The sequence below is a fragment of the Delphinus delphis genome, chromosome 3 (assembly GCF_949987515.2).
Source record: "Delphinus delphis chromosome 3, mDelDel1.2, whole genome shotgun sequence".
NCBI classification, from domain to species: Eukaryota; Metazoa; Chordata; class Mammalia; order Artiodactyla; family Delphinidae; genus Delphinus; species Delphinus delphis.
In genome coordinates, this window is record NC_082685.1 from 119770637 (window position 1) to 119792350 (window position 21714).

The 21714-nt window shown below is 40.8% G+C and overlaps 1 protein-coding gene across 6 annotated transcripts in view; it reads right to left on the reverse strand.

Moving 5' to 3' along the window:
• Positions 1-21714, reverse strand: part of MAST4 (microtubule associated serine/threonine kinase family member 4) — a 569289-nt gene that overhangs the window by 23232 nt on the left and 524343 nt on the right. For all 6 annotated transcript variants that reach the window (XM_060009396.1, XM_060009392.1, XM_060009397.1 and 3 more), the window contains 9 exons: positions 16699-16907; positions 14779-14917; positions 13311-13443; positions 12282-12447; positions 10308-10409; positions 4148-4270; positions 3833-3945; positions 1907-2034; positions 1280-1515 (listed from right to left, as the gene is read on the reverse strand). In XM_060009396.1, the coding sequence (XP_059865379.1) occupies positions 1280-1515; positions 1907-2034; positions 3833-3945; positions 4148-4270; positions 10308-10409; positions 12282-12447; positions 13311-13443; positions 14779-14917; positions 16699-16907 (1349 nt within the window). The remainder of the gene's footprint in view (positions 1-1279; positions 1516-1906; positions 2035-3832; positions 3946-4147; positions 4271-10307; positions 10410-12281; positions 12448-13310; positions 13444-14778; positions 14918-16698; positions 16908-21714) is intronic.

Below are 21714 nucleotides of genomic sequence, written 5' to 3' on the forward strand. Positions count from 1 at the left end.
CCTTAATCCATATCCACGTTTTTATTTTTTAAGCATAAATACACATTGCTCTGTAGAAGGACATGCTGTGCATAAAATTTTTATACACCGAATAATATTTGAAATGCACTTCAAGGACTTGCTCTGAGGGAGGCGCAAGGCCGATCATCTAATGAGGACACCTCCGTGATTAAAGGCCCCAAGTAACCATGATACAGTAAGCATTTTAAAAACCTGTGGAGATACTGCTCCTGGTGTCAGGAAGGTTTACTTCACATAAAAGTGACACCATAAAGCGCCCCCTATAGGAAAGGCCCAAGCCCCACTCTGTCTCACACACCCAAAGATGTCTTAGGGTTATTTGCATCAGTTATCCAGAGGCTGGGAAGGCAGCTTGTGTGCAGTGGAGTTGTGTCATAGGCGCACGAGACACCGATCTGAACTGTGTCAGTATTCCTGACTCCCCTCTCCCCGCTCCATCCGTGAACCTCACAGAATAAGCATCTTTTTTTTTTTTTTTCCCCTTAAAGAAACTTTATATCCAAGTTACTTTTGAAGTAAAACACTTCAAAAGTATAGATCGAGGTATGAGGTATTTTTTTTTTTTACCATCATATATACAAGATGTTTGCCCACCTAATTTCTTGCTTGTCTTCTTTTTTTATACGTCCCTGAGATTCTCATCAGCCTCTGTTTCTAGCCAGCTATGCAAACAGAATAAGCATCTTGCTGCACTGAGGGTCTCACGTGCAGACTGCTTGGTTATTGGGTATAAGTGGTCCCATGACAAAAACCAACTCCTCCAAAGAAACAACTACCCGTCTCAACAGCAGAAGGAAAACTGGCTTACACGGTACCTTATGGGTGGTGATTTACGACATTGTTGAGGGTAAGTTTGACCATTTGACTATTTAATAGAGTTGCTTACTTGTAACTTTGAGTTAGATGCAACTCCACAAGGCACGCCTTTGTACCCACAACAGAGAACATGCTCCCTTACTGTGTTCTGACAGCCATCAAAGGACGCCACTGAAACCCAGCAGAGGACGTGAAGGCTCCAGGTGAAGCAAGAAGGACGTGCTGTACAGCCATGCACTAAGGAGGGGTCTGAGACATCTGATCTCAGTTCTGAGGAGCCCATCGCCCAAGCTCAAGGAGTGGGGCCACGGACAGAGTCTAGTGGCACAAAATGCCCATCATCGCTGCCTGGCTGGGCCAGGCCTGGGATTCCGAGCACCAGCAGTCACTTCTCAATGTGGTGGGTGATGCCTGGACGGCAGGGCCGCGCCCAGGGCCTTACCTGACAAGGTGGAGCTGCTGATGGTGCTGGCCGGAGTGCTGACCTCGGGCTCCTCCTGTGCATTCTCTGCAGGGGTGGGGGCTGGCTTTTCCCGCTGCTCATGCAGCTCTCTGGGGTGGGGGGCAGCCTCATCTTGTTCTGCCTCTGCTGAAATAGCCAGTTTGGGAAGCAGGCCAGAACCGACTTTATGTCTGTTGCTTTCAGTATCCGAAGAGTTGGATGTGGATAACTGTTGCCTTCATTAAAAACAAATACAAAGTCATGCATCTATACATGCTATGAAACTGTGTTCAAGGTGAATTTTGGAAGAAACCAGGTAAAAATGGAACTGAGGGAGCCTAACCAAGACATGTCGAGGGCAGTGATTCTTACAGTGTGGTGTCCAGACCAACAGAATCAGCATCCCAGGGAACTTGGTAGAAATGCACATTCTCAGCCCCTATCCCAGATCTCCTGGGTCAGCAATCTGCCTGTACAGGCCCCTCCAGAAGGTTCGGAGGCACATTCACGTTTAAGAGCCACTGTCCTAGTAGCTGCTGTTCATGATATTTGTTAACAAGAATTTCACATACAATAAAGACGTTAAAAAAATAAAGAAATAAAAAAAATAAAAAGAATTTCACATACATTTCAGAATACTCTGAACTCCAGCTTAATGTTTCCGTGGACGGCAAAGTTGTGCTTTTGGTTTTGTCCCCAGGGTCTTCCTTTTCTTCTCCTGGATTCTGAGTACCTCGATCCATACTGCTGAAAACCTGCAAGGCAAATAGCCAGTGCTTATTAACACCTTCTTGAAAGGGATTGTCAGAATAAAAAAAACCAAACAAATCCTGGCAGAACAACCTGAGACTATGACTGAAGTTTGAACTGGGACTGTGTATTCAAAAGGTACTTTCCAATACTGTTTACTTGAGTCCTGAGGTGAGTGGTCAATGTACAATTTTTTTCCTTTTGGAGTGGAGAGCTATGAATTCATCACCCTCTCACCGTCTCTCACTATGGACTTTGTATCTGCAAACAAAATCCATAGATGCATTGCGGTTTCTAGGCCCGGGATCGATGCACACGTTAGATTACTTTTTAACCGTGAAGTCAATCAGAAAAAGAAAACCACAGAGAAAAAGATTGAATGGCCCCCAGTCAGGGGCGAGAAGGAGAAAAATGAATTGGAATTGAGGGCGAAGAGAAGACTAAATGACCTGTTTCAAAACATGTTGGGGGGAGATGCAGTGCGTTAGGAGTCAGAGGTACTTACTTGTTTGGCTTATAAATCTCACATACAGACAGGCAGTTTCATATGTTGGTACCAGGATTTCTGAAGGAGATCATAGCTTAGGCAAACTGAGATCTCTGCTGTACCACAGGGAAGATGGAAGCTAAAATAGGGAGCTGAGAGCCCAGCCCAGGAAGCGTTCACTACTGGCCAACCCAGTCACTTGCTGCTCTCATGGGAATGGACCTTAGACCTCCTATAATCTCCTGGGATTTGGAGGAAGGTGGCTAAAGAACAGGAGACCGTGGGCAGGGAACAGTTTAGGAGCTGGCTTTGATGGGCCAGAGAACAAGTACTGGGAAACCCCACACTCTGTGTTATCAAAGCTTCTGTCCCGGCTCTGGGCCAGACCTGCACCTTCCCTCCCGGGAAATCCCTACCTCTCCATGTCCTTCCTATAAATGGGGAGGGCAGTGCCAGCCAATTTGCAGATGCACCCTGGGCAGTCACTCAGAAAAAGATACGGAACACTTTAAAATCACTCAGTGCTATAGAAAAGCTTCACAATAATCATGCAAAATGCCATGGCAACAGAAAATACATCGCTACTGAAAATAGCAAAAGGAAGGCAGGATGCCCTCTAGGTTCATTTCTATCTTCCTTGGGCCCTGCCCCCCCCATCTCAGGACTATCAGGTGTGTCTTCGTTTTGTTTGTCTTTTAAACCTTACCACTACCAGTGAAAAAGCATCTTTCTCCAATGTGGATTTTATCTTCTACCATTTCCAAAATTCTAGCTTGGCTTCCTACTGCCCCTTTAATATAATAACTTACACTTTCTTATCATCGGTTAAGAGACTTTCTCATTCCGCAATCAACTGTCCCTAAGTGTCTGGGCTTATGTCAAGGACCGAGCTTTCTCCTTTGTGTTGTATTCCATGGGATACTAGAAGAGGGCTCTGCACACAGTGAGCTCAACGTTCTTCACTATAAGATGAAAGAAATGGAAGGAGGCCTCCAAGGCCCGGCAGCACTGAGCTAGACCCCAGCATGTAAATGGTATCAGGTACTCCAATAATGACTATGAAGGCAAGTCTCTGCCTCAAAGAAAAAAGATACTAACCTTTGGATCATGAAACAGAGGAATATACTCCAGCAGGGCGGTAGGGACTCTGGATTATCAAGATGGTGGGGTCATTACCCACCCCCCGAAAAAAATCTCAAGCCCCAAAACACTGCATGGGGTTGTTACAATTCTGTGCAGCTGTTTAAGGCACCAACTATCCGACCAGTAGGAGATTCTCCCAGAGACCTTCTATGTTTATGCCATATTTTACTTACTTTAGAAAACCTATGTGAACATGACGAAAACTGCCTTATTTCCACAGTAAAGTCTTCGTCATTGGTGTCATCTTCTTCCTCAGTCTCCATATGATGGTACTTCTCTGACCGCGCTGCAGGGAAATGTTTGGAAACAGTTCCAATTATTCAGATTTTCAGCTTTTAATTTAGATATTTTAATTATGAGTCTTTATATCAAAGCAGCACTAGGTTTCAGAACCCATGCGTTCAAGACTGGAAGGTACTACCAAAAGTAGAGCTGATTTTCTACAAAGTAAAGGCCAAATCATGTTTTACGTCAGATAATGCACGTACTATCAAAATAACTCGTGTCATCTTCGGATTCCAGTTGGGGAATGAATTCTGCCTTCTGTCTCAGCAAACTGTTCCAGTCTAAGGAACGGAAGAATCGATGCTGTTTGACTTCATACGCACCACCTTGGGGTAGGGAGTGGAGGGGAAGGACAGAGGGAAACGTGTTAAATGATCCTCCCAGCAAAGGTAAGAATCGGTTTCAAAGAACAACCAAAAAAAAAGAAAAACAAAAAAAAGTTCTATCAAGAGAGAATTAAAGAAGTCAGAGAAATCTTTTTCATTCTACAACAAAAACCTCCAAAAATTCTTCCATAATTTATCAGCAGGAGATTTGATTTTGCTAACAGCAGTTGCTACGGCACAGTTTTTCTTTGTTAATTCTTCCATGACTTCCTCTATTTTTCAAAGGTTAATGTGGCCACTTAAAATCCCATTGTGATGAACCTGGGGACGTGGACACACACCGGCCCAAAGCAGACTTGCTCATTACAAACCCCCAAAAAACCTAAGAAGGTGCAAAATGTGTTCACGCAATATTCCCTCTGGAGGTAAGGTTTTAATAAAGATGAATTTTCCCTAAATAGTATATAACGGTTAACATTTGATTTTATTGGATTGCTCATTAACATTGGTAGGAATTATATTCTGTGGACTACAGATTCTTAAGTAAGAATATTACTCAGCCATAATAAGAAATGAAATTGAGTTATCTGTAGTGAGGTGGATGGACCTAGAGACTGTCATACAGAGTGAAGTAAGTCAGAAAGAGAAAAACAAATACCATATGCTAACACACATATATGGAATCTAAAAAAAAAAAAAAAGGTTCTGAAGAACCTAGGGTCAGGACAGGAATAAAAACGCAGACATAGAGAATGGACTGGAGGACACGGGGAGGGGGAAGGGTAAGCTGTGACAAAGCGAGAGAGTGGCATGGACATATATACACTACCAAATGTAAAATAGATAGCTAGTGGGAAGCAGCCGCATAGCACAGGGAGATCAGCTCCGTGCTTTGTGACCACCTAGAGGGGTGGGATAGGGAGGATGGGAGGGAGATGCAAGAGGGAGGAGATATGGGGATATAGGTATATGTATAGCTGATTCACTTTGTTATAAAGCAGAAACTAACACACCATTGTAAAGCAATTATACTCCAATAAAGGTGTTAAAAATAAATAAATTAAATTAAAGAAAGGAGAAAAAGAAACTGGCAAACTGTTTGATAGATTTGTAATGCATGTGATGAACATCAATCACAATCCCTAGGCTTCTTTTTGCCAAGTTAGTATTACAGCACAGTTCAGTGAAACAATATTTTTAATTCAGTTCATGATTTTCAAGAGAGATTTTGCAAGGGCAGGCCCCATCAAAATATTACACTATCCCTCACGTAAAGAGAAGAAGGTACACATTTTATTAAATCCCAGCATGAAAATCAGACCCCCGCCCTGCCACCAACATGCACACTATTGATGGGGGAGATAAGGCAGAATCAATCTTCAAACAATTCCAGAAAGAGAGATTTCTTGCAAGACTAGTGCCAGGGTCTAATCAGCCTCCCTACCAGGAGATGCCCCTCGATGTGTGTTGCAAATGCCTCTTTAATACAGCTGTCACTCATGCTTCTCGCCCTGTCCTCAGTGGGGTACAAAAGGAATAGGATGAGAAATTGAATCTGAATGAAAAATGGGCTTGGATCTTGGGGCTGGGGAGCTGTCTGTAAAAAGACGTGGCTCTGTCCCCACTGGGCCCCATGAGCACCAGGGGCAGGCTGGCTAGAGCTCTAAACCCAGCCAGGGGAAACCGGTGTTCTGAAGGCAATGGAACAGAGAGAAAAAAACAAAGTGGAAAAATCACCCCCCAAAAGGGAGAATGGGTTCTTTACAAAGCATTTGATTAGCATCTTCATATAGAATTCCAGCCAGGCTTTTTCCGTGTTTATAGCACAATACTCAAGTCTGATGTTGATCCCAACAGCAATAGCATTAGCAGCTGCGATTTGAGGGACAACTTTGACTAGTATTACACTAGATGCTAGAGGAAATTGCTTCTTTTAATTAAACCACGGAAAGTAACCCCACGAAGTAGGTATTGTCAACTCCGTTTTTGGATGGGGAAAGTGAATAAGCAGTAAAGCATACTGGACCAAGATTACTAGGTGAGTAAGGGTTAGAGGGGCTGAGCTGAGGTCTGTCTAAAAACACCCAGGTCCATCCTCAGTGCCACAGTGCCACAGGCCATATAAGGGGGAGGCATGTTTCAGTTTGGATTCTACCCTGCCATCTTTCTCGAGTCAGTTTACAAATGGATTCTCGACTGCCGATCCTGGGGAACACAGCCAAACAGCCAATTCCCCAGCACCTCTGCCCAGTCCAACCCCAGTCTCCATGTATCCTGGTTCTCTTCTATCCCAATCAACATCCTCAAACACAGCTGCCAGGGACATTTTCTTCCAGTGATCTTTTCCTGGAGAAGTTAAAAGGGCTTAAATATTTATCTATCCAACTCCCTCACTGTGCCAGTGACACTGAGGTCCAAAGAGTCAAACCCTACTTAGTGGCCCACCATGCACTATCCAGCGATGACTATGACTTCAGCTGCCACAGCAAAGGACAGCTCTGACACGCCCAGGTCATTCAGCTTTACCCAGAAAAGCATAGTTCTCTAGACCCAAAGGCTCGAAAGACACTTCCAGACAATATCCGGAGTTTTTGCTCCCCGACCTGCTAACCTTTGGGACCCACCCACGTCGGTGAGAGCATTCGCTTCCTCTTTGTGATGAGTGCCAAATGGGTCCTCCCCAAGGAGCCCCAGCCCACTGGCGACCCCGTGCACAGCTCTCACCCTTTGGCCTTTGTGCCCCACTGAGAAGCAGTTGCTTCTCACTGGGTCATGTTTCTCATGCACTTTTGGAGAGATGGGGAGCAAAAGAATGAAATGGACACACTGGGGAAAAATTAACTCTGGGCTAAACCGTTGGTATGATATAGATGATGGCTTTACGAGCCAAATACAAATCATCAGACACAGGAACTCATGCACATGTCAGCTCTCACTGTAGAATTCACCAGGAAGGGAAGGGAAAGTGACTATTTCTTGAGCTCTTGTTATGCACTAGGTTAATGTACCGGATACCTTCATAAACATGCCTGTGCTCAATCCTCACAATAATCCCTCGAGGTGTGTAACATGCCCATTTCCATAGATTAGGAAACTGAGACTCCGGGCAATAAAGAAATGACTCACAACCTCCCAGCTGGCTCATGGGTGGGAGTCAGTCACATCTGAGCAGCTCTCAAGTCCAGTGAACCTGGCTGCCACTCAACACTCCGCAAGTTCAACAGTCGAGTTCAAGTACGACAAGGTCCCAAATCGCAAGTTATGCTTTGGCACTAATGTTCTCCTTTGAGTTTTCCTCTCCCTTCATAGACGCTTCTTAAACATCCATTATGTTCTTCACACTCCTTTTCTCAGTCTCTCTAGTCTCTCGGGCAAATGCGCACTTGCACATTTTCACGGTGCATTATTTTGCCCGCTAAATATGCATTAAATCCAAAATGCTGTCATTGGAAGCAGCATGGCAAGCCTGCGAGATTCTCAGCCTCATTCTCCGGGCCCTACTGGGACCTGTCACGTTGGACCTGCCTGTTTGACAAGCTCTCCTTGACAATGCTAAGAGCTTGGGCAGGGTCTTTTAAATGTCTCTTTTGAGCTTCTGCTAGAAGATTTGTTTCTCAATCTGTCAAACCCTGAAAACACCAAAAGCAGCGGTCAAGCAGAAAATGTGCAGAGATAACTTGCAGCGTATAATCTATAAGCATGGATGTACTGACCACCCTCATAGCCCTGTCTTGTTAAGTAAAGCCGAATCAAGTGTCCCCATATTCTTAAAGAGGACGGAAATGGGCAGAATACTAAGGAGGAAAACTCTCCAAAGTGACACACGAACACTGAAGGGAACTCTTTAGGGGGTGTGCTGATTCCAGTATATTTTTAGCCCTACCTTAGGACAACACTCCCCCGGGACAGCTGATTAGGATATACAAATAGATACTTGTATTGTTGTAGGACAATCTTAAAATGCCACTGTTTCTCATATTTGGCTCAAGTGAGTAAAATCACCCCTCAAAACGCTGCCCCACACAGAGCCTTGACACCCATTCTTGGACAGCTACTCTTATCTCTTGAACTATAAAGCAAATCTAACTGCAGGTCACAGACGGTGGGAAATAACCAGTTTGCTAGTCACTTCAGACAAGAGGAAAACCAAACAGGGCGACAAGAAATATAAAGGATTCTGTTCACAGAGTTCAGTCAGCCCAGAAGTAGGGGCACCACCGCAATTTCTAAATCTCATATGTCCAAAGGGGAAAGCAAGAGATTATATACACAGAAAAATAAAAATGATAATACCGCAGCAGTGTCACATCTGGTCCTAAGAGCCAGAGTCGATGATCTTTTATCCTCACAAAAATCCTGGGACATAGTGCTGCTATCAGCTCCATTTTATAGATGAGGAAGTAAGGCACACAAGGGAAAACAACCTGCTCTTGGTCACACAGCTGAGATTTAAACTCAGGCAATCTGACTCTGGAGTTTATCCCTTTAAGTCCCATTATATTGCCTTTCCTAGTTAAAGGCCCACTCGTCCACTGAAAAAGGCAAAAAACACATGGTATTCCAGTATGAAACTCAAAGGAGTTTTGCCAACTGAGTCCCGATTTTAAAACTTCTTGGGAATTCCCTAGCGGTCCAGTGGTTAGGATATGAGCTTTCACCGTTGTGGACCCGGGTCCGATCCCTCATTGGGGAACTGACAGACCACAAGCTGCATGGCACGGCCAAAAAAAAAAACAAACCCAAAACTTCTTGGATTCTCTAATGCAGGGTCTTCAAGAGTTTTCTGTCGAGCCAGAAAGTTTAGGCCTTGTAGGTCATGCAGTTGTTCATGACTATTCGACTCTGCCAGAGTAGCATGAAGGCAGCCATAGACAGTATGGGACTGAACAGCATCGCTGTGTTTCAATAAAACTTTATTTACAAAATAAAGGTTGGGCCCAGGGGTTTTAATGCATCATCATAACCTCTAGGTAGCACAGCATTCCATACTTAAGCAAGAACTGAGCTCTCCAACTGGGGAAGCTGTGAGCAAAAGTGGAGAACAATATAGGATATATATTTGGAGCTACTGCAAATGATTTTGGCCTTGGAAAAGCTGGGTGAGAGAATGATCTCGTCAGTATTTTCCGATCTTTCTAGCAAAACCAGGTAGAATGAAACAGCTCAGAGTAAACAACCCATCAAGTCAACAATTTTCACTGATGAAAATTTTTATCGATACAGTGTACGTGTGTGGTGTGTGTCGTATGTGTGTGTGTGTGCGTGTATGTTATATGTGTTTATTATTTAGTCTCATCTAGATAAATTCACATACTGGGGTTGGCTAGAACTCTGGACTGGGATCTCTAAGTCTCTCTATTCAGAATATAAGGAAGAAAAGGAAAAAGAGCTGGCAAAAACAAAAAACTGGAGGCAGAACGGTCAGGAAAAATAATCAGCAAGAAATAAATCTACTCTCTCCTTAATCTTGAAAGTCAATGTTTTCTAATCCTCTTTCTTGGGCCATGGTGCGGATCAACCCCAGGCACTCATTTCCAATAATCAGTTCAGGTACCGATAACCTGTTTCAAAGTCAGCAGACAGTAACTGCTGGGTCAGATCCTTCTAGGAATCTATATATTTTACAACCCCAAACAAACAAACAAAAAAATCTCCACATCCCTAATCCTCTGTTTCAAACTGTTAAGATCCACACTTTTCAGGACAGAAGAGTTACATGTGCCCCTGAGGTTTTCTTCCAGAGACATTTTATTTGCTGAAACAAATTAAGAATAATTTCTGCTTTGCCAAAAAGAAGAAAAACAACAACAAAAGAAGACAAACAACGGCCACCAACCCTCTTAGCGTACCTACTACTCTGAATCAGGAAAAAAAAATCCAAAATGTTATTGTTATAACATATTGTAGTCATAGTCTACATCAAGCAACAGATGTTTCCTATGAAAACAACAAACAAAACAAAAACACAAACCTCTGAGTGCTCCACATTGACATTATTTCCTGCATATTAGCAAAATGAAAACGTATGTGCTCTAACCTGTTCCCAGTCTCTCCAGGGGATTCTGCCTGAGAAGCAAGGTAATCAGATCCTGGGCATCAGGTGGTGGCGCCTCATCCTTTTCAGGCCAGTTGATCTCATCTAAGAGGAAGAAAAGTAGTTTACGACTTCACTGCTGAAAGGCTGGTCCACGTCCCAACAGCGTGGACATCACCTGGGAGTTTGTTAGAAATGCAGAATGTCAGGCCCCACTCCAGACCTGCTGACTCAGAATCTGCATTCTTAACAAGACCTTCAGTTGATTCCTAGGCCCAGTCAAGTCCGAGAAGCACTGTTGCACAAGATATGAATAGCACAGCTGTCAACAAGGCAGGGAGAGAACACTTCAATGAGCAGTACCTCTCATCTGCCTTTTTGATTCACTTTTCTTTGGTAGAACTGGGTCACTGCTAATTGGTCCTCTAGTTATTAAGAGGGCTCAATATAGCGTAAACTCTGAACTTCTGTGTTTTAGGCGATCGCCCATCCAGGGATCATGGGGAGTCAGGGTTTCTCTTCTACCATCATCCTCAACTGAGAACCTGGCCACAGCCCCAGGGTTCTTCAGGTCCAAGAAGCAAAAAATAATTTTGTAAAAATAACCATTTCCAGAGAAAGGAAAGGTCAAAATGCTAAGACTGAAGAAGAAGAAAAAGAAGAAAAAAAAAAAAAAAACGCCAAGGAATTGTAGTAATGGAAGTACTTAAAATCTGTCATAAATATTAGAATATGTTCTACATTCTAAAGGAGTTTGCCTGAAGATAGGTGTGCATGCTTGTGTGCATGGGAATGCAATAAAAACATGAGTTATTTCTGCATGTGCTTGCCTCTAGCTTCCTCTGCTGCAGTTTAAATCTGATTTGGAAAATAGAACATGAATATGCATCTGAGCCATAAGGCATCGGGAGAACAAAGCCAGCATTTGCTGCTTGTGTTAATTAAACAGTTGATTCCTTTTGCCATTCATCCTTGATATATCAGAAAACAGCCTAGTTATAAATCCATAAAGAGCTCAGATATTGTATAAAAGGGTTATACACTGTGGGCAACTCACAAATCTACTTTGTTAAAGTTTACAAATATGCCTGGCTCGCAAAATCAATGATGGAAAATAATGCTGTGATTAAGAGGCTCCTCATACCAAAAGGAATTGTCCCCCTATTTCCACCGTTGGACACTCTAAGCGCAGTCCAGAATGTAGAGGTAGGTGATGAAGATGTGAGTGATGACTGACAAACTTTGAGGAAGAGAGGCCTTTTTGATCTCTGCTCCAGGGAAATTTATAAAAACAGCAGGTAGGGTAGTAATAAAGCCTATTTAATTATCATTTAGTTTTGCCACAAGCCACACAACAATAGTTAGGGTCAGCTTGCAGGTTAAGATCTAAAGGTTACTGAATTTAAATGAAAGATGAACAGCTGTTAAGAAATAACATTACACCATAACAACTACCAATGAAATCATTAACAATCTGTGGATTAAATTTGCTTCCTCCCCATTCTCATTATTTATTATTTGGTAGACATTTGTTTTAGGGTTTATTACATTTTTGTTAATTTCTTCACTGTGCCAATAGCCATTTTTCCCATTTGTGTAAATGTTACCCATGTTAACCTTTTCTTCCCTGGTGCAACTTTCCTACTATGGAAAGGAAGACTGGACAGCAGTGAAATCATTTGCAAATCCCACACCAATTTCTTTTGCAGAAAAAGTACACCATAAAAATTGGTCACATTGCTAGTACATTTCCAAATTCCATGTTAACAAAACTTCCCCAGATCAATTCCCGACACAAATTGCTCTCTTGAGATTGTGAAAGTCAGTTATGTGCTATGATGAGTGAGTTCTTTTAATTTGTTGGCTAAACCCTTTGATAAAGGTTAACTTTTTAGTAAAAACAGTGATACTCCCCAGAATTACATTAAATAGCTGCTTCCCAACAGCGGCTTAGAGATAACTGCTGACAATATTTACCACTGATGACTTGTCCAAATAGCTCTTCTGGAGTGTCCCCAAAGAATGGCACGCATCCAACCAGAAATTCATAGAGGATAATCCCCATGGCCCACCAGTCTACCGGCTTCCCATAGCCCTGCCTCAGAATCACTTCTGGTGCAATGTATTCAGGTGTGCCACAGACCTAAAAGATGATTGCAATATCAGAATAATTAGAATATTAGACATGAATTAAAATGAGCAAGATGGCTAAATATCAATTATTTTGCCTAGAGTGCACCTGCTCAACCGCATGGAACCGCATGGACAAAGAATTTAAGAACAGTGATTCGAAGTCGGTATCTATCATACCAAAAGCAATGAATTACTTAAAATACCAAAAAAAGCAAAGTTTAAAATGCTGCTCTAATGTGAAACTGTGTGTAATGTCTAATTTCAAATTTGAGTAGTTTTACTTACTTTACAAAAACATTTGTAATCCCTGGATTTAAAATAATGCTGCATTTTTTCGTCTGTCACTATCAGAGAGAGTTTTAGTATTTATATGACTGAAATATATTCACATCCTGGTTACTTCATAAAAGCCTGACAGTTGAGATGTGTTCACCTTAAGTAACTGTACAATGAACAGATTGTGGGCACATGGTAATGAGGCATGCTTAAAGGGAAATGGGCCATGGCTCGGAGTTTGGCACCTGTGATTGTACAACGCATCATGAGTTTCATGAGGACTCTACTGAGACTCCCGAATTCCTTACGAAAACAGTTTTTCCATTTGTCTCTCTCACACTCTCACCTGTGTACAGTTAGATCGTTTGTCTTACTAATAGACCATAATGTCGAGGGAGGAATGTGGAGGGACCGACATTTCAAAGAGGCCCAGGGAGAAAAATGGAAGCAATTTGCGCTTTATTAAACGTAAGGCTTATATAGACATCTAAAGCCCCAGCACTAATGTCAAGATGGCCTAGGCGAGCTGATTCTGAATTGCACTGTCAACACTGCACTTTGTATTTCTCTCTGGAGCCAAACAGCACGCAAGCTTACCTGTTTGTCCAGGAACTCTCGAGCGTCCTTCTCAATATGACCCTCATAAAGATTGGTAGTCATGCTCATTAGCCCCACCTTGGATAATCCAAAATCTGTCAGCTTTATGTGCCCCATGGAGGTGACCAGCAAACTGTGAAGCAGAAGGACATATATCACAACACTCACTTTGAAGCTCGTTTTTTGTTTTTACTTTTCTCCCTCCCACTGTGAATTGATAAGACTATGTAATATATAGGTATCAATCTTATCACAAAACCCAGCCTGCAAAGAGGTGAAGTCATACAAAGATGTTAAATATGTGTATCTGGAGGCTGAAAGTAATCCACAAGGGAAGGCCAGAGAGCGGGCTCAGCCCATCTTCCTTGGAGATGTCACATACAGCATCATTTACAACTTGAAGCTCTCAGAAAAATTCAAGTATGGAACTCTGACACCTTTCCATTTCCAGAATAAGAAAAGAGCTGAGAAAGGGCTACTGATAATCCCACGTCACACATCAGTAACTAACATAAGCAACCAATCCGTGATTCAAATGAGACAAAAGATAAAGAACCTGGAAGAAAAATGTAGCATTGTTTCAGATTTCAACTTCTGGCTCGAACTTAAGTGTCTACTCACTAAGCACAAGACCTACATGTCTTATACACGCAAAGAATTCACATTTGAAAGCTTTATGAATTTACAGTTAATTTTTTTTTTCATTTTAAGTGGCAAAGAAAATTTTCATTATTTAAAAAATTAAAGGAGGAATTAAAAAAAATAAAGCTATTGGAAGGATGCATGCCAAAATTCTAATAGCTGTCTTCGTTTGGGAATGTTGTGAATGAAGTTTTTTCTTTTTGTACTTCCCAAATTTTCTGTAATGAGCGTAAGTTAATTTTATAAAATTTTGGCACACTTAAAAGCCCTACATATTAATAAGAAATACTTCTAGAGGTGTCTCAGATTAGTGGAGAAAGCATGGAACATTTAATAAATGGTGTCAAGATGAATACCTAGTCATTTGGGGAAAAATAGTCTATCTGTATCTCAAATCAGACACCAAAATGAACTCCACATAGACTAAAAATTAAATAAAAAACTAAACAGAATATCAAGGATATCATCTTGGGGGAGAAAAAATTATCTAAGTATCATTCTAAACACAGAAACTATCCAGAAAACAACTCATAGCATTCTATGTACCTATTATTTACATAATAAGAAAAACTAAAAATAAATTAACTAACCCTGGCTTAATACTCTTTTTTTGTTTGTTTGTTTCTTATAAGCTGCTATTGTAAACACCATAGCCTTTAAAAAGATTATACAAAAATCATCATGTATACTGCTAAAAATAACTCATTTGGGAACATTATGGGAGAATTTAAAAATGTACAAAGCAGCATTAAAAGAAAACATTTTTATAGACATAAACACTTTTGTATTGTGTGAAAAAAAAGACATATTTCATCAGTGTACATACTTGTCTGGTTTCAAATCCCTATGTACAATTCCATAATTATGTAGATATTCCAAGGCCAGGACTGTCTCAGCAAAGTACATCCTGGCCATATCAACAGGGAGAGGACCCATGTTCTTCATTAAGGTAGCACAGTCACCTCCTATAAAACACAAGAAAAAGACTTAGCAGGTATAGTATCAGCTGGGATTAAAGACTGTCCGTTTAGACTGCAGAATTTCCAAGTAGAATGGTCTCTATCCATAGACATAGTCGATCGTGTTGGTAAGTGGAGACTGTGTTAAGTAATCATGTTTCTACTTATGATGTGGTGTGGAGAAAATATAGACTTTTATTTAAGAAGCGCTGCTCATGAGAGAGCAGATTTGGCCTGAAGTGAAACTAAATGTTGAAGAACTGATGATGTGTTTTAGGGAACAGCGTGATGATTTAAAATAAACCATTTTAAAACATGGATTCTGGAATCAGGCTGCCTGAGTTCAAATTCCGGCTCTGACTCTTACAGGTGGGGACATCTTAGGCAAGCTGGTCTTGGTTCTTTCAGCTGTAATATCAGGATATGAATAGTGTCATCCCTTTTATTGTGAGGATTAAATGAGGTAATCTGTGTAAAGAATTCAGGATGCTGTCAACACATATTAAACATGTGATAAACGTTAATTATTGTTGTTAAAATAACCGTAACAAAAGTTAATAAAGCAAAGTACTGGTGTGGTGAAAAGAACAATGGGTGGAAATCAGGCAAGTTATGTTCTTGTCCTGTATCTACCACTAAATATCTAGTGAAACCCCTTCTTGGGTTTCAGTTCATTCATCTGCAAAATGAAAACGATATTTAACGGTTCGTTAAGTTATAAGTTTTGGGATTCTGTTCAAACAATCACAAGGGCTTAAATTAGATGCTTTGAAAATTGTTTTGGAGACTAGGATTGACATATATACACTCATATGTATAAAAGAGATAACTAATAAGAACCTGCTGTATAAAAAAATAAACTAAAATTTTTTTAAAAAAGAAAATTGCTTTGGCCCTTGCTTATCTATTCATTTTATTAGCTTTATTTATGTCAGTAAGTCATGGCTATGGAAACACTCAAAAATTTCATGTAAAATTGACGGAAATAAGATTACTTGGAACATTTAAAAGGTAGACCACAAACTTCCAAAAGAAAAAAAAGTTAGTTTTTTAAAATTAAACTACAGTTGATTTATAATATTGTGTTAGTTTCAGCTATACAGTTTCAGACTCTTTCCCATTATAGGTTATTACAAGATACTGAATATAGTTCTATGTGCTGTACACTAAATCCTTGTTGTTTATCTATTTTATACATAGTGGTGTCTATCTGTTAATCCCATAGTCCTAATTTATACCCCCCCTTTCCCCTTTATAACCATGTTTGGTTTCTATGTCTGTGAATCTATTTCTCTTTTGTAAATAAGTTGATTTATATTATTTTTTTAGATTAGAAGTTAGATTTTCTTGAATGTATCTTTCTCCTAACTCACCTTTAATTTCATACCATACACCAAAAAGGATATGTTTTTAATACTTTCCTTAAGAAGATCCATTGTAATGAATGTTTTTATGATATGTGATAAAAATAAGTAGGAAAAATCCCATCACCTATATTCTAACTTTAATGACCAATTGAGAGGAGGTGCTTAGGATGAAAAGCTATTAAAAAGGGAAAACAACCTTTTTCCAAATAGCACTAATTTTCCCTTTGTTATAGTAGAGCTGGCCCTTTACAAGCAATTATGGGAAGATAATGACTGGGAAGACAGCCATCTAATTGCCCGGCCTTGGTTCCTACGTGGATACAACCATTGTATGGCACAAGTACAGAAAGCGTCAGCTGCACAAACGAGCCAGTGGTTTCTGGGTACAGGTGTCATGTTCTCTGTGTCAGAGTGACTCACCTTCGACATATTCCATGACCATGCACAAGTGGCGCCTGGTCTCAAAGGAGCAATACATGCTGACAACAAAAGGGTTTTCTGCAAAAGTCAGGATATCCCGTTCCACAAAGGCCTGCTGGATCTGGTTTCGGAGGATGAGGTTCTGTTTATTAATCTTCTTCATGGCAAACCTCTGCCGTGATTCCTTATGCCGAACAAAATAGACTGCCCTGAAAAGGAGCACAAGAGTTGGGGTTCAAAGGAAGAGGGGATGTTTCTGGGTACAGTACACCACTTTTTTTTTTTTTACATTCACGTGATAGACGGGATTCAGCCCACATAAGCTATGCTGACAACTACGAACATTCCGTTCCAGGCCAAAGCCCTTTGGCTAATTGATTTTTTTAAAAAATTCTTTCAATAAAGTTACAGGTCACACGTAAGGCAAATTCATTTCACTGAAGAAAATGGACAGTCTCCAGAGTGAGCTACTTTCCAATAGCTAGCTGTTGTTTTCAGTTTTTCTATAACAGAACAAAATCCGATATATAAATTAAAACAGGAAAACAATGAACAAAAGTACATACATATTCTGAGCTAGATCCTTTCTAGCATTAGATATCTATTAGGCATTTTTTCACAACTGACTAAAGCAATAATTTTCTATATGATACTCATGGGATCTACAAAAAGGGACCATAGACTATAGCTTCTTAAAGTAGCTGACTTCCAACTTGAGAGTAATTTACTTCCCATGAACTTTCTAGATAAATAAGAAGTATGTAATAGGTCATATGAGGCTGCCCTCCCTGCTACAAAGAGTAGCATATTTCTTCACTACAGACCTCGGCATGAGTTACACCTATGCCTGTTTCAACAGGAAATGCATTTCCCAACCTAAAAGGGGGTCCAGAGTACACTGCATTTCTGGTCCATGTGACCCACAGCTGAGGTGTCTGGCAACTTTACTGTAAAGTGAGCAGGCTGCATGGAATTTCTGCCAAAAGTCTCCTCCAAATACTCTACAGAAGCAATTCTGTCTGGGTAAAGACAATGGACTCCCCGAAGCTTCAAATGATGTAGAGAAAAGAAGTAATTCGGAGGAGGATCCTTCAAACCCCACCTGGAAATGATGAGCAACAAAGAAAATGTCTTGGACGGGCTCCTTTTCTCATAAGTTACTCCTCACGTATCTCATTATTAAGGGACAACAGGTTTGAACTCTCAGGTTAGGCAATTCTCAAATAATTAATAATTTACCTAAAGAGCTATCATCATTAGAAGTGTGTAATAGGTTGTACGAGGCTGTCCTGAAACAAACGCAATGATCAACTAAGTAATAATTTACCTGAAAAGCTATCAATCATAGTAAAGTACACCCAGTAGTCTGTTTCCTAAACAAGGGGTTATCTGAGATGCATTTTTCACTAGTGATTTTCATTGCCTCCAAAAAATGAACTCGAAGGGGACTAGGACACCCTATACGCCTGCTGGACCAATATGTCAGAGTGATCCCCTCACATAAATCTTAAGTATATTCAATCTCAGTTTAACCAATATTCACATTTTCCTCTTAAGCGTTCAACTAGGAATTCGTCTTTCTTTGAAGTGTGTACGTCTCTGTCTTCTCATTGTATCCATCTTTTCCCTTCACTCACAACATCACACATTTGTGGGGTCTCTGTTTAAACATTGTTTTTTTTTGAATCTTTACACCTTTTTCTCTCTCCTCTTTTCCCTGGCCTTCTAGTTCTTCCTTCCCTGTATAGTAAAAAGCTGTCACATAATGAACTCGAGGAATAACCTGGTACTCTTATTCCTACTGTACAACAAACTGACAAGGGAGCTGGCTGGCTGGGTGCCTACTGCTTTCCACAGAGGCTAGGCATCCTCTTCAGGATTCCCAAACACTTGGGCTCCCACCAGCCGGGTTAATTTCCACACCTGTTCTGGCTAGGCTTGATATCATGACTGACTAATTTAAACAAATCTTTAAACTGATGATACACGAGTGTGAAAAGAGAAAGCACTGTGGTTTATAAGAAAACTGAGTGGAATGCTTGGGAAAGCACTGATAAATGTGAGTTACTAAATAAAATTCCTATTGATTTAGTATGAGTGAGAAGATTCCAAACGTCGAGAAAATAATAAAAATCTAGGCGGATGGCTTCCAGTTCTTGCTTCACCTGTAAAAAAGCTAAAAGTGTGAAACAAACAACATAGTACAGTCAGCCCTACATAGCCACAGCTTCTGCACCCTCAGATTCAATCAACTGAGGATTGACAAATATTAAAAACAAACAAACAAAAAAATCCAGAAAACTGCGTGAAGCAAAACTCGAATTCGCCACACTGGCAACTATTGATATTTATGCAGCATTTCCATTGTATTAGATATTATAAGTAATCTAGAGATGATTTAAAATATACGAGAGGATGCCATTTTATATAAGGGAAAGGAGTATCTGTGGATTTTGGTGTCTGAGGGGGGTCTTGGAACCAATACCCCTTGGATACCAAGGAATGACTGTATAAGTATTGTTTATACTGGCTGTCTTATAAAGGGCTTACATCGAAAGCCTAGTCAATTTACATATATTTAGGTTAAATTAAAATGTTTAAAGTACATATCATTTTTTGGTGATTTCCTACTTGAACTTTTTCATTTACCAACTACTCATTCTTTCTGAATCAGATTAAAGGCTACGACAATTTTTTTCTTTTTCCAATTACTGATTGGATAAAATCAAGATCCAAAGACACTTGAGCTTCTCCTAATCAGAAGCTGATAGCAGGACAGAGAGATTCAAAGGGAGCACAGAAAAGAACTTGGCCTCCCCTTACACATATGAGACATGCATTGGCAGACACTGTCATGAAGAGGGATTCCTGAGATACAGAATCTGTTTTTTAAAATGAACTTTAGAATTGAAAATGTTAAAAGGAAACAGCCAGTATCTTTATATAAGCACTTGCCTAGTCTTGAGAGTCAACTGGAATACAGCTCACCTTCTATCACTTCTTTCAATATTTAATATTGAGTAAGTTTAGGGCCGAGGACCTCCAGACATATGATACTGTTAACTTCACTTTTAGACTGTCAGTAGGCTGTCATTTTGATTTTCAACCAAGCTCCACCATTTCTTACATAAATAATTGCTCCTCAATATGTTTGAGAACAATAGGAAGTGAAGGAAAAAGAATAGGGTTGTACATGATTTTATGAAAGAACAAAAGAGAAAGATACCCCAGACCCAATTTGACCAGTACCTACACTAGGTACTGTGTAAAAAGGCCTTCAATCTTTATTCTTAGATTTTCAATTCATAAAATTTGATTTGACTTTCTGTCTTCCCTTGCTATTGTACTTAAAATAATCAGGTAATCCTTAGGGAAATTTACCTAAACCAGTTGAAATTAATTTTATAGGTAGCTTGAGATACCATTTCCTCAGGAGAAACGTATCTCGATCAACTTGCAAAAGTCAACCAGACTTAATTAGAATTCCCTGTAGCTGCATTTTTGTTTGTTTTGTTTATGTTATGTTTTTACATTTCTGTACTGCTTTGGAAATATTATTTCTAATGCTGAAATGTGTTTATTTAGTAATATGTGTTGTCTCTCACATACTCCTTTCCTCCATCCTTATAAATTGCTGTTCTAAAACTACTCAAGTCAGCAGAGAGTGAAGCAGAGGGAGAGAGAGAGGGGGAGGGAGAGGCTGAAAAAGAGAGAGAGACAGAGAAACAGAGTGGGACAGACAGACATCTAACACTGCTAAGCAGAGCTGCAAACTGCCCAAGGTTATAAAACTAGACTGAACTAATTTGGCCCCCATTTCTCTGTTTTCTGGCCTCAAGGGTTGCTTCCCTTGAAGAGGCTTCTGTGTCTCTTTTCCTACACTGACCCGCCCTGTGAAATAGGAAGACCCAAGGGTGGGAGGTGATGCATGGGGAGGGGCAGCCAGCGGAGCCACGCATCACTCCACTCATGCAGAACTGTGGCGGGGGAAGGGAGAAATGGAATCAGAAGCAGGCAGGATCTAGAGCAGAATGAATCAGTCCTATTGGGAGTGTGAACATCTCATGCATATAAAATTATGCATGAATCTGAGAGCCTGATACAGGAATCCCAGTGAGCAGATCCGCATGTGGGAAGGAGAGTGCAAGTGTTAGGGGGAAGCCGAGGGGAAAGGCTATCAAGAGGGAGCATCCGTCAGTCTGTCTCTCAGGTAAATGACCCTGTCCTTTGAGGGCTAAAAAAAGCAGAAAGGGCAGCAAGGCTAGAAAGCAATGTGAAGTGGGGAAGAAGCATTGTGCCTCTCAAATTTAGCCTTCTTACTTTAGAAAATTTTAGGTCAATCTTATTCTTCTACTTCGAAAGCATTCGAAATTGTTATTTAAAAATCTAGGTGGAAGCGCTCAATGGAAGAGGATTTCTATACCCTAATTAAGATGGCTAAGAGTTATAAACGATATTCAGAGGGAGAAAAGAGCTCTGCTTGCAGTCAGAGTGTGTGTGACCAGGCTTGGGGGCCTCTTTCTCCACGTCTAAGTGGAAGTAACATCAACACCTCACAAGGGCTTGTAAGAAGAGAACAAATAAAGAGAATAAAGAGACTAGTGCAGTGCCTGGCACACAGTAGGTGTTCGCTTTCTACAAAGTGCTAAGTTGGCATGAAGGGAGGTGCAACTTCCAGTCAGGATCTGAAACCTGTTAAACAGAGAAGGAAATTGGGTGCTTCTCCAATTGGCTTTATATCATGAATTGTCACTAAGTAGGATGTTGAAAAAACCATGACGTTATATAGCTCTATCGAATGAAAGGGTTAGTTTCTAGCATAACCGGTATTTGAAAAGTCACAGAACGGGTGTCGCTCTAAGTCACTGATGTGAGCGAGGGACTCGGCTACAGGGATGCCCAAGAAAGCCTCGCACGGCTCCAATTCATGGACCTACGTGATCCATCTGTTCGGAAGCCCGCTATCAGCATCCTGATCGGGTGGGCCAATGGGCGTAGCTCCATTCAAATTTTAAG